Source organism: Euprymna scolopes, chromosome 5 (genome assembly GCF_053919585.1).
Source record: "Euprymna scolopes isolate OS-2025 chromosome 5, ASM5391958v1, whole genome shotgun sequence".
Classification (NCBI taxonomy): Eukaryota; Metazoa; Mollusca; class Cephalopoda; order Sepiida; family Sepiolidae; genus Euprymna; species Euprymna scolopes.
In genome coordinates this window covers 10369806-10388782 of record NC_136486.1, presented here as the reverse complement: position 1 = coordinate 10388782, position 18977 = coordinate 10369806, and the positions used below count along the sequence as shown (strand labels likewise).

Sequence of the window (18977 nt, the reverse complement as noted above, 5' to 3'; positions counted from 1 at the left end):
CTATTTGTTTGATTAAAAATTCGATATTATGTGTAAAACGCTTACTTTCTTAAGTGGTTTTATGATTTTGACCAGGACTGTATATATATATATATATATGATGCGTTCCCCAGCGCTCTCCCGTTAAAAACAGACGCTAACAACTTGTAGAAAAAATAAATGTCTATTTCTTTTTTCAAAATGCCAAATTCAGTGGTTGCATGTAGCAGTGAGAACTTAGTGCGATGTAGGACGGGGAGGGGGGGTGTCGGCGGACAGTGAGTGGCTTCCTCAACAATTCAGGTGCGTGTGTCTTCCCGTCTCTCCTTCTGCCTGCTGCCAAGCTAACTGTCTTGTTTATATATCCGTTCCGGCTTCCGATGCACCTGGGTGTCAATGATTTTAACCTGTGACCCCATCAACAAGTACATCCGGCCTCTGTTGCTGTTGACAGTTTAACACCTCAGTCTTCTGCACAATGCACTGGTCACACCCCTCCCCCACAAATTAAAAAAAAAAAATATATATACATATCTTTCTTTCTTTTTTTTTTTTTTCATCCTCGTCACCACCATTTCTGTCTCTATATATTTTTTTTCTTCTATTCTAGAACATTTCAGAACAATTTTATACATAAAAAATATCCGAATAAAAAATTAAAAAAAAACAAGCGCTTTTACATGTATTTTCACATTACAAACAACAATGAACAATTAATTGTCTTACACGTAAGAGATGGAAAAAACAAAGGAGAAAAAAATGGTTCCTCTCTTTCTTTTTTCACCTAGTTTTTTTTTTTTTTTAGATTATGCACTCTGTAGCCACATACAAAATAGTCAAATATCCAGTTTTTTTTTTTCCTGTCCGTTATTATTATATTGTCCTACCAAAAACACCTGATGCATGGTGAAGACCATTCGACGGTAATCGCGTCGTAATTAAAAAAAAACATCAGTTGGTGACACTTGATGACCCCGTGCGTGATCTGCTTGAACTAACAATGATAAATAAAAAAAGGAAAAAAAAAAAATATGCATATCCTTACATTTGTTTTTATTTTCATTTTTATTTAATTATATTTTCTTTTTTTCTTTTCATTGTATGTAACTCGAGTTAACGTCTCGTATACTCTGTTGAAACGATAGCTGCAGTCATTTTTCCAAGTCACACCCATGAAACGAACCCCAAGAGTAATATTTCATCCTACCAGCAGAATATCGATTTAACCCAAACCAAAGACTTGTCTCTCGGTGGTTCTTCTTCACTACTCCCAAATTCCGATCCTACTCTAGGCTTTTCCGAGAAAATCTTGCTTCTCTCCCCAATCTCCGCAAGTGATGCAAATAGAGGATAGCTTGTGTCTAAGCTATTTGCCATTTTTGACGTCGTGCTACGCGTCATGACTCTATCCTCCATCAACGGTACACTTGATTTCTCGACCAGCCTCTCCCGTCGAGGTTGGCCCCTCCGTCTTGGTATAGTAGCTTCTTCTGTGGCTGACTCACTATCCGACTCATTGGAGTCTCTTGGAGCCGCCAGTGCCCTCCTTCTCAACGGTTTCTCCGCTTTGGGAATTTCCCATTCCTCAATTGACGTTGCACGGAGATGCTCTGCGTGTGCCTTCGTCACGGAGCCCGTCAACTGGTCCTTAATCTTGTAAGAGACGGGACCCATTTTTTCTATCACTACATAATAAGGTTTCCAAAGCGTATCTAGCTTACTCCATCTCTGGTGATTCCTATAATAAACTAAATCTCCGACTTTAAAATCCACAGATTTTGTCTTTCTATCAAAGATTTCTCTCATCTTTCTCCTAGCTTTCCTAACGTTATCCCTAACTAAAGTAAAGGACCGATGCATCTCTTGTAGCACGATCTCATGCTGTTCATTCCATAGTATTTTCTACGAGGCATTAATGTATTATCCAGGAGCAGAATTACATCCCTGTAGAGTAAATAGAATGGCGAGAATTTCGTAGTCTCGCTCACGTGAAACCTAACAGCCGCTAACATTTCGTTTATGTACGCATCCTACGACTGTTCATCATTCCCGATTTTCTTTGATAAAAACGTCATGCATCGTCCTATGCAGCCTCTCAATTTTGCCGTTACTTTGGGGATGGTAACAAGACGTGGTCACATGATGTATGTTGAGGTCCCCGAATGCCTTTTTCATCACTTTGTTAATGTTTTCGGGACCATTGTCCGTTAACAGCTGGAGTGGTGCCCCAAATCTAGGAAAAATCTCATCCAACAACAGATGCACCATGGTCTCCGCCTTCTTATCAGGGACTGCAAAAGCCTCCGGCCAGCCACTGTACATGTCAATAAACGTAACTATGTATTCATTACTCGAACGTGTCTTTGGGTAGGGCCCGGAAATATCCAATGCTAATTTTGCGAAAGGAAAAAGATGCAGGTCACCCTCCTGCATTTGAGGCTGTTGCTTCTTTAAATTCCTGGTTTGGCAGGGAATACATTTACCCACATGTTCATTCACTTCTTTAAATAAACACGGCCAGAAATATTTGTTTTTAATGGCATGGAACATCTTTTCCACGCCTATGCGACCATTATCGTCATGATACTGAAGTAGCACTGTCTTTTTAAGATGCGATGGCACGTACAACCTTATCAACGGTTCATTGTCGGGTTGCAATAGGTAATACACTATCTCATCCATTAGTATGAACTTTTTCTGTTCCACCTTGGATGATTTCCCGTTCTTCATCCGCATCTTTAAATCTCTAATTTCCTTATCTACTTCTTGTTCCCTGGCAACATCTAAACCCAATAATGTAGGACGTTTGTGCGATTCCGCTGAGCCCTCTGCCTTTTTATATGACGCAAACTCTTTTGGCTCAAAACGATTAGAGTTTATTGCACCTATTGTATAATTCCTACTATCTATTTCTACCGGGGGATCGTCGTTGTCTTGGCTTGAATTTACCCCACGTGACAAGAGATCGGCATACACATTATCCTTCCCCTTCAGGTACCGTATGGTGCAGTTATAGCCAGCCATACTCAAAGCTCACGTTTGTATTTTTCTATTTTGTATAGGCAAGTTTAATTGGTATTCCAGGGGTTATGATCGGTAAAGATGGTGAACTCAGCACTATGCAAATAGTGATTCAGTTTATGAAGAGCATAGTGTATTGCGTATGCCTCTTTTTCAATAGTCGACCATCTCGTCTGCGTATCGTTAAGTTTATGGGATAAGAAGTAAATTGGTTTTTTAACCTCTTTACCCTCGCTCTGATCATAGATCATTTACGACAAACATGCCCCAATCACGTAATCGGAGGCATCTGTGTACAGCCGGCAGCTCTTCTCAGGATCGGGATAGGCCAGTATAACCATATCTTCGAGCTTTGTTTTCAGACTATAAAAGGGAGACTGACACGCGTCATCCCACTGGAACCTCGCATGTTTCCTCGTTAGACGAACCAGTGGCTCGGCGATCTCGGAAAAATTCCTTATAAATTGACGATAATACGACGTCATACCAATGAAGGCCCTCACTTCTCTCACAGTGGATGGGGTCGAAATCGATTTCATCGATTTCACCTTGTCCAGGTCTGGCTACATACCCCGTTCACCTACTTTGAAACCCAGATACTGTACTTCCTTCCCGAAAAACACGCACTTTGTGGCTTTCAACCTGAGGTTGTGCTTACGTAAACTGGCTAGTACCTTATCTATGTGATCTAAATGGCTTTCCATCGTATCCGAGAATATTAGGATATCATCCAGATACGGTAATGTATAGTCTTCCTGTCCCTGTAGAACTATGGACATCAATTCTTGGAAGACCCTGGGGGTGTTCGCAAGTCCAAACAGCATCACGTTAAAGCCAGCGTCAGACAATGCCAAACTATTTGCAAAGAACTTTGCAGCTAATTCTACCCTATGCGACGAAGGCCATCAACTCCCCATATTTCCTCCTATAACACAGAACAAGCTAGGTAACATACAAATATCCGTGCATGAGGTCGCCAAGCTAATCAAGAACCTAGATTCCAGTAAAGCAACTGGCCCTGATGGCATCCCAATTATAGTGTTAAAAAAGCTTCAACCAGAACTCGCTCCCATACTTACGAAACTGTTTAAGCGCTGCCTTAAGGAGAAGTGCTTTCCGACTCCCTGGAAAACCTCATCAGTATGCCCTGTATTTAAGAATTCAGGTGATAAGTCATCTCCCTCTCAGTACAGACCAATAAGTCTCCTGTGTGTTATGAGTAAGTTGCTGGAATCCATATTAAATAGAGAAATAGTCAACCACCTCAGCAGGAATAACCTTCTTAGTGACACACAATATGGTTTCCGCTCTGCAAGATCTACCGCAGATGTGCTGACGGTTATATCCCACAGGATTAGTGAATCTCTTGACAAAGGCTTCCTTTCTAGGGCAATTGCTCTTGACATATCAAAGGCCTTCGACAAGGTATGGCATAAGGGTCTACTTCACAAGATTTCCAGCTACGGTATAACTGGAAATGTTTTCTCAATCATTAAATCATTTCTCTCCGATAGGCTCATAAGAGTAGTGGTAGATGGACAAAAATCGGAGGCCTGCAATATAAATGCTGGAGTCCCTCAGGGGTCAATCCTGGGCCCAACTCTCTTCCTAATCTACATCAATGACCTCCCTAAACACATACTTAAATCATTCGTTGACATCTTTGCTGATGACACGACCATCAACGGCAACACATCAAAGGCTGTAAATGACAAAGTTCTCTCTGATTCTCTCTCCTCTGATCTTGAGCGCGTGGTTCAGTGGGGGAAGACGTGGCTGGTTACCTTTAATGCATCCAAAACTAAACTCCTATCCTTACATCATCAATGCTCTGATCCCCATCTGGCATCAATTGTGATGGATGGCTCTCGTCTGGGTGAGGCCCCGTGTTTTGACAAGCTTCTGGGTTTGACCTTTACTCCTGATCTGAAATGGAACACGTACATCAAGTCTGTTGCCAAGGTCGCTGGAAAGATGGTGGGATCCTTCTACCGCTCCAGAAGATATCTCACTACTGATGCAATTCTGTATCTATATAAAAGCCAAGTACGTCCAAGGATGGAATACTGTTGCCATATCTGGGCAGGAGCTGCTAAAAACAGCCTATCCTGCCTTGACAGAGTACAAAATAGACTTCGTGGCTTAGTGGGGGATGCCCTTTTTTCTACCCTGCAACCTCTCTCCCACAGAAGAGACGTTGCGAGCCTATCCTTGTTTTATCGTTATTTTCATGGCAGGTGCTCGTCTGAACTCCAATCTCTGGTCCCCCCTCGCCAATCTTTCACGGAAAACACCCGTCTAGCTGAATCCACTGTGAAAAATTTCCCCCACTCTATATCTGTGCCTACATTAAAACGTGGATTCCATGATCAATTCTTTCTTAGAACTGCACGCCTGTGGAACTCTGTTCCGTTTGCCTGCTTCCCACCGGACTACAACTTGGATGTCTTCAAGTCCAACGTTAACAAATTCCTAATGAACCGCCCCCTTAAGTAAACACTTCATCAAATCTCCACACTAACGTAATGTACTTGCAATAACCCTTATCCCTGAGTGGCTTCCGGGCCTTGATAAGTGGTGATCACTGTGTAAAAAAAAAAAAAAGAAAAAAAAAAGTGAAATAAACTCTGGTGGCAGGCGAACGCAGTTTTCTCTCTGTCGTTTCTATTCAGTTTAACCTGCCAGTAGCCCGACTTTAGATCCAATTTTGAAAAGTGTTACGCCGATCTGAACGAGGCTAATATATCGTCGATGACCAGTAAGGCTCTGGCATACTTCTTCGTGAGTTTATTTAAAGCCCTAAAATCTATGCAAAATCTTTTGGTACCATCTTTCTTTTTGACTAACACTATCAGAAAGCCCCAAGGGCTATTCGACATTTCAATTACTCCAGCCTGCATCATCTCGTCTAATGCCGCATTTACTACTTTCCTATGCTTTAGTGGTGTTCAGTACGGATATTTGCGTATGGGCTCCTATGTACCGGTCTCGATACGCATCTCCACGGTATCGGTTCTGCCCAAGTATTTATCGTCCGTAACGAATAAATCTTTATTCCGCTTCAGCACCCTATCGACTTCCGACTTAAACTCTTCAGATACTTTTATTCCCTTCAGATTATTTTCTGAAGCTGTGCTTCTATTTTCCTTTGGCATGCTAATTTTTGCAATGCTACCAGCCGCACTACACATGGCTATTTTGCAGCCTCTTTGTAGGGTGACAGTCTGGTTCGTGTTCTTCATTATCAATAACGGGAACCTACCAGACCTTTGAATTTTCACTACCGCATTAGTTACTGATATACCGCTAAGGTTGCTAACAAAATCACTACTTATTTGTTCTACCTCATATTTCAAACCTTTCCCGTTTTTAAAACCTGCATGAGCCATGTATGTATGTAGATGCTGAGGTTTTAATGTAACCTTACGCGTTAACCTAACTATTGATGAAATATGGGCATCATCCTCCACTTGAAACTCTGTCCAAATTCCCGAGTTTCATAGAAATATCCTCGAGTTTGACAAGATAAACCCGAAGAAGGTCAGAGATTACATCAACTGAAACGTTGTGAAAATCACACTCAAGATGAGAACAGTAGTCCGATGAGTTCAAATAATACAAATAACCAATCCTCATCTCAAAAATTCAGAAACGATATATCGCCAAGTTGAAATGCAAAATGTTAATGTATACTTGTTGACATATTTCTATTACTTTTGTGCATGCACAAATTCATTCATAGCTTGAAGTGGTTTAATTTAAAATCTTTTTTATATATCCTTTGATAGCTCAAGTGGTAAAAAGAACACAGCTAGAGCGCTAAATATTTTGGTTTTGATTAGATCTGATGACACCCAAGTTATTTACTTTTTAACTTTTGAAATCAGTACTATATATATATATATATATATATATATATATATATATATATATATATATATATATATATATATATACTAGTAAAAGTACCCATCGTTGACTGGGTTCAAAAGCAGCCTACAGAAAATGGACTCTGATTTATGAAAGTATGATAGGTTATGAAAAGGAAGTGTTGTAAAGAGATAGCTTCGAATTTGGGGGTATCAAAATGATGAAAGTAAAAATAAAATAGATAAACCCCATAATTTATTATACCATACCTGTTCACACTGAAACACTTATCACAATATTCTGTGGATCTATATTAAAAACCTTGTTAAACTTTGTGACATATTTCCATTCTATGGAGGTCAGGCGCGAACGAACACCCCATAATTTTATTATACCATACTTCTTCAAACTGAGACATAATTATCAAAGTATACTTATGCAGATAGATATGAAAAGTCTTTATTAAAGTTTGTGCCTATTTCCATTCTATGGAGGCCAGGCGCGAACGCAGACCCCCACAATTTTATTATACCATCCCTATTTAAGTTAAAACATACTTATCAATATCTATCAAAAACACTTGTAAACGTTTTTTCTTTTAATTTTTAAATTTTTTATTTCCATACTTTGTGAACCAGGTGCAAACGCAGACCCCACAATTTTAATGAACCACCGTTCTGCCAGATCAAACATACCCATTCCTGTGTCTCGATACATCTTCTATCATTATATGTAATCAGTTTTTTAAAATAGTCAACCATATAGGAGCCTATTCGTGACTAGACACACACACACACACACACACATTCAGCTTTATATATATATATATATATATATATATATATATATATATATTTTCAATAGAGAATTAGTTGTATAATATGAAATCTGCATGAATTAAAATATATTTAAGCATATTTTACGAACCGGCACCCCCCCCCCCCACACACACACACACTAGTTTACAATATTTTCTCTTCTGTATTAGCCACAAGGAACCTCCAAAATGAACCACAAATATCTAATGTGTTATCATTTTATGTTTGAAAAAAAAATGCGTACTTCCAAGTTCAATTATTTTTCTTTTATTGTGTTTTAAAATCTTAGTTATATTCATAGGAATTTTATTTTAAAGTGGAATAATTTATTTAAAGATTAAATTATCAAACCGAAAAAGTACCCATCTTTATCGTGAGAAATAAATGAAAAAAAACTTCCACCTTTTTTTGTTTATATACCAAAACGATTATCATAATGTGATGTTTTCAAAATCTGTGAATGACATATGGAAAAAGAAAACTTTTTACTCATTATGATTTTTAAAAATATTTTTCTTAGTATAAACTTTCACGTGACTGCATGTTTTAGTGATGATACATTCGAATGATAGATGTTGCATGTGATGCTTCATCAAAGTAAAAGGGTGATGGGCAACAAGAATTGAAGATCAGTTTATGTAATGAATGCACTCGTGCATGTTCACACTAGTTCTTGTTCTTCAATTAAACTTGTCTAAAATCACTGTATTTTTATATGTTTGAAAGCAATTAAACATTATAACATAATTATCAATAATCCTGGCATAATTTCTAAAAATATATTAATATTTAATATTATAAAAATAATTTCCAGTTCAATTTCCAAGTTAACTTTAACAATTTTACTTGTAAAAAATATCTTCATACAAAAATCAAAATTCCATACATTTATAATAATTATTCAATTGAACATTTAAGAAAACTTCAACTATTTTAAAATGATTGATGGAAGGAACGTTTATTTTGTTATTTTTCATCTCATTAGCTTTTTATTTCAATCTTATAATAAAAATTAAAAATGAACACTGAGAAAGCATTGTGGTTTTATTAATGATGAACAATATTTTAAAATATTTGTAAATTAAAAAATAAATGAAAAACATGTTAAAATGAGGATAAGTTTTAGGATGATAATTAAATTTTCACCAGAGCAAATTAAAATTGGAAAGAAAATTTTAAATAAACATAAAATGTAAAAAATAAAAATACTTTGATTGTACAAAGGCATTTGTTTTTTTATTTTTAACATAAATAATGTAAGCAGAAAAATACAAGTAACAATTATCTGTGTTTGTTTGCACAAGTGACTCATTTTTAGATGTGAACACTGTAAACAAGTTATGGCCTGCCATGCATTCATAGTAAATATTTCTACAATACTGTATTGTTATAGCCTTCAAACACAACTCCTTGGAATTATTTAATAGAACAATCAAATATAAAGAGTTAAGTTTGAAAGAGTCTAAATGAAGGAAGTGTTGTTACCAATAACCGATCAAAATTCTATTTCAAATCACAAATTATTAGGCTGTAGTCAATGTTGTTCTTTTATGATTGACACTTCAGGGTTGTATAAAAATAGATGTTTAAACTTTAAAATTTCTAAATGACTTCTCTATTTAAATGAATTAAAATCTCTTAAAAGTATTTATTGTTTTAGAATATTTTTGTTTCACAATTCAACAGATCATCCAATGAAGTAAAACGTTTCAATACAAAATATGGCGTCATAAAATTAAAAACAAATTAATCTGATATGTTTTTTACTTTATATAACATTAAAATTTCTTGGCCCAAATGTATTTTGTTCAGATTTCATAAGAATGAAATGGGGGGGGGGGGGTATTATGCAGAAAAATATTTTGCCAAATATATTTTACAAAAACAACACTTCGAAAATAAATTCATTCAATAGTGAATAAGTATTGAAAATCTCACGATTAGTTGATTTTTCCTAGTTTTATTAAACACGTGTGCTAGTGTGTAAACAAATGTTTTAAGAGTTCAATAATTTGTACTATTTAAACGAACCTTCCAATAAACTAGTAATATTTTTAACATTTTTTTACAACATACGAAAATAATGAAAATGTAAAACTAAAATCATGTTTACATTATCGACTCCTTAAAACAACATTCCTTCGTGATCATTTTGATGGTGTAAACGCACCCATGTTTTAAAAAAACTCTAGTAAAAGTCCACTAATGGTCAGATTTTCCTGAATTTTTTATACTTATTCAATTTTAAATTCATTATAAGCAGTTTTCAATAAATATATGAGGGGAAATATTTTTTAGGTGCTCTATTTTGTTACGAATATTTTTTAGGTGCTTTCATATTTTCTTACAAAAACTAAAAATAAATTTTAGTCCATAAAAATTGCAACATTTTATAAAACTCGGAGATCCCTATTGATCCTAATATATTTTTAATATGTGCTAAAAAAAAAAAAAATGGTGGAAGATGAGATGCCCCATGGTTATAAAAACCGTCTTCTAATTTTTTTTTATAAGATTTCGATTACTTTTTGATTGTGTTTGAAAGATAAAAGACTAAAATTAATCCCTAAAAAAAAAAAATATTTATTTATTCACGTGAAAATAGTTGTAATGAAAAATGTTATCACAGCAGATAAGAAAACCAAAAAATGCAACTAAATTTGAAATTTAAATAAATTAATTGAAAAATCCCTTTTTTCTGGAATTAGTTCAAAGATAATTAGTAATTTATACCAAGTACATGCAAATTGAATGGCCGATCCCCTAAAATGTATAAACATTTTCGCCCTACCCTTAACTTCACCGAAATTCAGACAGTTTTAATGAAATTTTCAGTATTAACAATCGCAGAATATGTCAGAATTTTTTTCTTTTTTTAAAAACTTAATGAAAATATATTATTTTGTGAAAATAAAAGACCTTTACTAAAGTTATAGTTTTAAGCATTAAAAAAAAGCATGAATTTATTTTTACTGTTTTTATAAAAAATAAAGCTTCGTAAATGTTAATCGAAAAATGTTTAAAAAATATTCCAGGAACATTACGAAAAAAAATAAATAAAATAAAGTAGTGTTAATTTTATCAATATAACTCGAACTAGAAGTAATATTGCAAAATACTCCTCCCACCCTATAAGTTACTATAAAATATAGGAAATATGAAAATTAAATTGCCTGCATTGTTTTAAAAAGTCTTATTTTGATTTAATTATCGGGGTGAGCGCGAACGCAGACCCCACACTTAGAAATAGCGCACCCGAGTCGTCCACATTTGGGACGATCGCAAAGGTCAACCCAACCGTAGTGCAATGGAAGGGCCTCGCTCTGGGAGAACGGCCTGGATGATCACCGTTTACCCCTGTGCCAGGTAAGTATGAAAATTCTCTTGCACAGCACGGTTGTTTTATATCACACAACTGAACCTACTAACGTCATCATCTTACAACTACTAAAACCGTTAAAATAAATATTCAGTAGCATTCATACATCACAAGTTTTTCATTAATAAATAACAACGATTATTACAAATAATATAATGCTATTTAAACTTCCGAATAATTTCATATAATACTTAATTTTTTTAAATAAAAGTATATTTTACCGTAATATTTAATGTCAAGGTCGTTTACACATTGGCAACAATAGATTCGTAATCTTTTCAGCAAGAACAAATAAAAAATCAATTGAAACATTTTCGATTCAAAATAGAAAGGAATAACCACATTTAATCAAATCAAACATTTTTTTTTTTTTTACCCTGGACAGTTTTGTTTTTTCTTTTCAAAAACAAAAGTTTTTACGTATTCTTAATTACTTCAAATCACAAATTCAATACAAACAAAATTACGATCTGAAGAGTTGCCTCCCTTATTTTAGATTTATTTATTTTTAAATAAATTCGCCGATATCTATTGCCTACCTGCTTCTGGGTTGGAACAAAAATAAGAGTTGCTTTTTAGATAAAGTTTAATATCAGAACAGATACCACAAAGATTTATTTATCTTGAATTTTACTATAAAAACATATTCTTTATATATTAAAGTATCAAAAATTTATCTTGAATTTTACTATAAAAACAATGTCTTTAATATAAAACATGAAAGCCAAAATAAGGTAAAATGGCATGGGAGTCGGCTATCGTTTTCTTGGTTTATTATCTAGTAACCAAAATACCACATTCACTCTCTACCTAACATCATCCTCAGTGGTGTGACGTTTTTTTTTTTTATTTACAAAAATTTCCCTCCTACTCTATCATACCATGTTTATAAAAGTTAAATTATTAATTGAACCAAATTGTTTATAAAATTATTGTATAGAAAAAAAAATATATCTACTATTTCATTGGTTGGAGGATGAGGTGCATTAAAACAACTACAAATTACAAAAATAGAAATGAAATAAAATGCTCAGTGTGATGATTAGTAAGAACTTCCTAAATCTATCGATGAACTGCTCATTATTTCACAGGTTGTTTCAAGAAACAAAAAAACAAGCAATTCAGTTTCTATGTGGGAGAGGAAACTATTAGACAAATAAAAAGAAAAAACTAGACAGTCTTCGTAAACATGGGTGGTGCCTTTCAGGGTAGGTTTCATGTTTTACGTTGGGGTAGGGGCAAAATACATATTGGGCGTGAACAACTAATAGAATGTCTAATAAAAAAAATGTAAATAAACAAAAATAGTTAGGGCAAGAACTGAAATCAAGAAGCACAAAAATATGAAAGTACACACTAACACGCACATATATATTTCCGTGTGCTAGAACATTTTCATTTTAAATTCTATGCACTTATGCAGAATGTAGAAACTATGCATAAATAGAATTCAGCATAATCGTGAAATGAAAGCAATCATCTAATAAGAAACCATGAAAATGAATGATTTTCAAATGAACATGTAAATTAGTTAACCTTCATGAAGTTGCTTACATATCCATGAGTGAGTTTGTTAAAAAGGGCGTTTTATTAATTTTTAAATAGAAAAACGGATGCTTTTAATATCAGTGGCAGAATGAGGAAAAATTCAACTTTATAGGTATATATATCCGAGGTGTCTTCAATACGTTTCCAGACTTTTTTGTGCAGACATTTAAAATTGTTGTAGAGTCTTGAGAATTCAGTATTTCATTGTTATACATCTTATTGGGAGTGAACATCTCAGAAACTCTAATTCAAAAAAATAATTTAAATAAATAAAAATAGAAAGGCCAAGGAACTCAAATCAAGAAGCACAAAAATATGAAAGTTTATATATAAATACAGCTATATATTAAACCTTTAACGTACATACGTGTGTCACGGTTTTCATTTCCAGTTTATAAATTATTTGATCAAGAGATCCTATTTATTAGAAAGGAGGATAGGAAGTAAGGACTTATTACAAACATTAAATTAGTATATAGACACGCTAATTTAATGTTCATAGTATGTTATCACATTTAATCCTTCTTTTTAACAAATAGGATCTTCCAATCACCGAAGACACAATGTAAAAAAAAATTTAAATAAAAAAATTCTGTCGCATCTGATATGTACGTGAAACTAAAATATACCTTCTTGATCTTCTGACTAGGATCTAAGCGTAGTATCTGTTCTGTCTAAAAATAGTATAATGATATTGTGGGATTTTGATTCGCGCCGAGCGTTCATACAATGGGAATATGTCACAGACTCCTATAAGGATATTGGAGATAAACCATAATAACCAGATATATTCTGACTCTACATTAACCAGATTAATTAGATTAATACTCTTACAGTTTTAACAAAAGGGCTACAATAATATCGCGAAATGCCCAGCAGCAATATATTACATATGAAAGATGCCACTGTGGAATTTTCACAGGTTTTGCTAGTATACTATGATTAGTAAAAAAATCACTCCAGTTTAAAATTACTCCAGATTAAGTATATCATGAAAGAAACTAAGATACCTATTTTCTTTGGGGGCCGGGGGATAGCCAAAGAAAAGCAGTAACAAAAAATGACTATTCAGAATGAAATATGGATATTATAGGACAGAAGCGATTGTTTACAAACTATGAAAATCCCAAAAGATAATTTTATATATTGGAAGTAACAAGTAAAATATTAAATTATAACATTTTCTTTCAATTTAAGTTATCGGTAACTAGGAAGGAACACAAATTTGTCAATATGGTAAATTACTACAATTTTATTGAGTGTTATAAAATCTGTAATGATGCAGGCTTTGAAAAAACATTTTCTGAATTTTTGTTGTTTTTCAATATTAATATATTTTAGTATAAAATTTTTTTTATGATTTGAGACTCTACTCTTCTGCTGACTCCCTTGATCTGCTTAACCCTAGCTCCTATATTGAGAATCCCCCTTTGTCTATGACGCCAGAAGTGTGTTTCCCAAACGTGACCAATTCACATGGCTATGCATGTTTTTCAACAACAAAAGAATTCTCAACATATAATTCTAACCTATTTTTTTAACAATATATTTTTAATTTGTATTGTTCATTCTTCAGCTGACATTTTTAGTATTCAGTTTTCAAAAGAATAAACAACCAATTCTTTTTACAATATAAACAATATTTAACTATTTCTAATAGAATTTAATTTCGTTAAATTCTAACATTCCATTTCTTAACCTTGCTTACAAGGTTCGAGTCTCGGCTTATCCTAATCTCATTTTCACCTATCTAATACTCTTCTTATTTAGATGGAAAGGGGGCAGCCTTTCCTTGTAACACTTAGATGACAAGTCGAAATTAGTATATATTCTAAAAATTACAAAAATGATCCAGTAGATGATGTGTTAGATGTATTTTTAACAAAAATGGCAAACCCTTAATTCAAGTCAAGGGAGATAAGTCCGTTTGTTTTACTAAATTGGTCACACAACTCTTCTACATCAAAACATGATAAAACTCAACAATTCAATAAATTCTATTTTTTACTTGTAATCAGTTTTTGTAATTTGTGGAATTTATACTAATTTTGACGGCACATAAGTATTTAATAATATTTTCACTTGAAATGCATTGGTTTAAAAGCTCATCAATCTACACAAGCCCCAATATTTTCTAAGCTAAAACTTTTGATTCTTGTTTACTACTACTACTACTACTACTACAGCATTGGTTTGGGATGAATTACATCCCTTTAATATCATTATTTCTTTAATATCACTTTAATATTACTTTATTTTAACCCATACTTTTTTTATTTTTAAATTCTTTTTAACTTCATACAAGATATACTATCACTTGAAACATCATGGCTAACAGGGGACTGTGGGGAGTTGAGCCGTGAGATGTTTGTTCATATTTCATTTAAACTTCTGCAAGTTAGTATAGTCAAGGAAGCAGAAAACTGAGTGAATTCGAAAGTCTAGCAGTTTGAGTGAAAAAACTATTAGAGTAGAAGAATTTCTAGCATCTAGGGATCTCAACAGTGATGGGTGGGATTTTGCTGCTTGTTGGGTTAGTTGAGAGTATGTACATCGAGGGGGCGGAAGTGCTTTGCGTTCATCCAAGCACATGCCATTAAAGTACTTGTAAAACATATGCAAGGATACAACATTGCGGCGATAGGACAGAGGTTGGAGCTTGGTTGATAGTGCAGAACCTATTAGATTTGAGACTTTTTTGGATCGTGTATACAGTAATAAAATATGGTGGTCGTTTACATTATTGTGTATAAGTTATCTTAAATTCATATTTCATGAAATCAAACTTTTAATGTGTCTCTATTAAAATATGCATTTATGAATTTATACCAGAGTTCATTTAAATCCAGTCAATGTAGATGCCACCTTCTTACATTAAACAATCCCAGCGAAGAAAACCAACGTGGTGAAAACGATTTACATAAATGTGGCCAATCTTGTAGTTACCTCTGACATCATGGTCCTAACCAATGTCATATTAAACATTGTTTAAAACTCTTTTTTGTCTAATATTTTTGCAGACATTAGCTTTAATATTAATCAGATTTGATTTTGTTTTTCCAGAATTGAAAAATGAATATTATCCTTTTCATTTGTTGCAGGAATTGCACCAAATACATTGCTTGCAAAAATCTGTTCTGATCGAAATAAACCAAATGGTCAGTTTTGCATTTCATATTCTAAAGAAGCAATTATGGAATTTATGAGAGACTTACCAATCAGAAAAGTAAGTAGAAATTATTTTTTAATTTTTTTCCTTCATTTTATTAGGCCGTAAGTGTGCCTAGCATTCACTCATCTGATATTAACCACGCTCCATGTGTAATGTGGCAGGAGCAAACAAACAAAATATAAATAGGAAATCCAACTCGGCTTTTTTTTTTTTTTTTTTTTTAACACCAATCATTTATTACCGTTTTTCTTTCTCCTCATCTTGACACCCGCTTAAAAGTCTCTCGTTGTCACATGTCCATTTCATCTGGCACGTTTCTCTTTCTTCCGATTGCATGCTAGCTACAGCCAGCCCATTCTCGCCTTCACTTTACACATCTATCTCCTTTGGCATTGACTTTTTTTCTCCTCGACCATGTGGTGTCCTTTTTTCTTTTTCTTCAGACGCAAGCACGAGCACACTTGCCAATTTGCATATGTGTTCAAACGCTGCTGCTGCCACTAATACAATCGCTTGCCATTCATCCTTTAATTACTGCTGCTATTTTCATATGCACTCATATGCACTCTGTTCGACATGTCACTCAACTTTAGTGATCTAACAAGACACGATATTTCAACATGATTATGCCATAGTTAAAAATTATTAGTTTTGTTATATTGGCTGATTTTATTTGATTAAATTCATTTTTAGCAGATTTTAGTAATTTGTTACAAATGTATACAAAAGTTTTATTATTAGCTCAGCCAAGGAGGTTATGTATTCAATCAAGCTTGTAACTATCTTTGTTTATGACCTAGCATCCATATCACTTGGCCAATCATCACTAAACTTTGTGAAAATATCAATAGTCTAACTTGTAACTGATATAATTTTGGAATATCTAAGTCAAGGTTAAGAATATGGAAAAAGTAAAATTATATTTTTGGCAATGACTTTGGTTCTTTTCATTGTAGAAATTTGCTACTTGACCCATATTGTAACCAATGAAGGTTCCCACATCTTATATGACTTTAACCTTGAAAAGCTCAGTCAAGTTTGAGATTGATGAAAGTTTAATTCATATTGTCAGGCAGAGATATGCAGTCTCTTAGCTATATTTTTATTACTGCTGCATACATGTCCTTAAAAAAAGGGAGAGAAAAAATATTTTTGCTTTCTTTTTCTCCACATAAATAATAGAAAACAAAATAAATGGCAAATATTTTGAAGAACAGATTTTGGCGAATATAATTGAATGATTGTCATATTGAATGTGTTCAATTATATGACACATTTGAACTTGTATGTGAACAAATGATTGATGGAATGTTAAAAATTGGCCATTAAATCAATGTTTTATTCATATATTCATTTTCTATGGGAACAATTTTAAGAGATTAAGTTGATAATTGTAGTTTCATTACTTTCTAGACAAATTTTTTAAAGTTGAATGCACAAACATTGTTACAATTAATAAAAAATGGTCTAATCAGAAGAGAAAGTCGCCAACTCAGTGACATGACACTATACTCTTTGATTTTTTGAAGTTGGAAAACCACATTTTGCAGCATCAGGATTGAAATATTCCAGTACCTATCATCAGAAGCAATGCCTTATCCCTTATGATGTCATCCTGCAATGTCTTTATGAAGAAAAAGTCTTTTACCTTTGTGCGAGAGGCAGTTAAATAGGGACTTATTGAAATAAACTTTTTTATTATTCTTTCATTATTGGTGATTTAAATAATTTAATAGTTAAAAAAAAATCCAGCGATAAAAAAAAATCCAAGTCAATCATACAAAAGAAGAATATAGCCATAAATGATTCTAGTAAACATTAGGTATATCCAACAATAGTTACACAAGTAAAATATCTAATTGTACTGAAATTTTACAGCAAAAAATAATTCCACAATCTGTGAATGTGACTAAACCTTCGACCAGACATTTCCTGTTGTTTACACAATGAGGAAATTTGACACATTTTAGAAATGAAATGTCATACAAAATTCAAACATATTTGTTCTGAAATGTGGTAAAATTCAGATCTCATTTGGTCAAGTTATTTTGGGCCCCCCTCCCTTTGCCAAAATGTTATGCATGTTTTAATATAATATTAAAAAAGTATCTTTTTAGCAAATTATTTAAAAGAACAATTTTACAAATTTTCTTATTTTCAATAAGTCAATATTTTTCATATGATTTGTAAAAATATTTAAATTATCAAAAAAAAAAAAAACGAAACCTTCAGCATATATTAATCCTAAACTTGTTTTTCAAATAACGATTAGAAGCACAAATTTACTCAAGCAAAAGTGTCTTAAAAAATATTTTCTTTTGATAGAATTCATCAAAGGAGTGTCATGAGAATTTAAGCAAAAACTGAAAACAACATAAAAAATTTTTTTAATCGTGCGTCAATGATTTCAAAGAAAAGCAAATGTTTTCTGTTGATGCAAGAAAGATGGCCGACAAGAAATGGAGAATCTATTTCTGCTTATAAAAAATATGTAGCAAAAATGATAGTTATTTTTAATTACATATGAGTCCCAGCTTTTATTTTCATTTCGTCTCATTGAAGGCAATTTTCACCAATTTTTTACTTCTTGTTTTACTCCTTTATATGTGTGTGTATAGCACTGGTGCCACACCATATTGTTTTTGTTTTGTATGTGTCACAGTTTTTCATGACATGGATTTGCTGTTAACGCTATCTTCAAAAGGGTTTTCAAGATTTTAAAAATATTTGGATTAAGTTTTCAAAGAAATCTAAAAAAAAGATCAGTTGTTACCTTGGAAAATAGCAAACATGATTGCCCTATTTAATAGTGTAACGTACTTTTTGCATTTTTAAAAAATTTTTTGCTAGAGGATTATTTATCAAGGCTCAAAGGCCACTTGAGGATAAAAAATTAATGAGTGTCAAGTGGCCAGTAAGACAACACCATAATGATTGATAATAGTGGAAATTAGGTCAAATTTGATTATTTAAGAGGATGGTTCAATGAGAACTTGATTTACATTGAACTTCTGTTTCACCTGTTATATTTGACCCATCCCCAGTTGACCTTATATATTTGACCCATCCCCAGTTGACCATATATATTTGACCCATCCCCAACAAAAACAAAACAATAAGAAAATAAAAAAATTATCTGAGATTTTACATTTTGGTACTTGTACAGTTTAATGAAAACATTAAAAAATGA

The 18977-nt window shown here is 33.2% G+C and overlaps 1 protein-coding gene and 1 non-coding gene across 3 annotated transcripts in view; one reads left to right on the top strand and one right to left on the bottom strand.

Moving 5' to 3' along the window:
- The window catches only part of LOC145276703 (uncharacterized), a 212177-nt gene that overhangs the window by 41780 nt on the left and 151420 nt on the right, over positions 1-18977 (top strand). For both annotated transcript variants that reach the window (XM_080127897.1, XM_080127898.1), the window contains one exon: positions 15717-15841. In XM_080127897.1, the coding sequence (XP_079984023.1) occupies positions 15717-15841 (125 nt within the window). The remainder of the gene's footprint in view (positions 1-15716; positions 15842-18977) is intronic.
- LOC145277163 (U1 spliceosomal RNA) lies at positions 10899-11062 on the bottom strand. Its single transcript, XR_013868115.1, has one exon. It is a non-coding gene; the product is annotated as a U1 spliceosomal RNA (small nuclear RNA).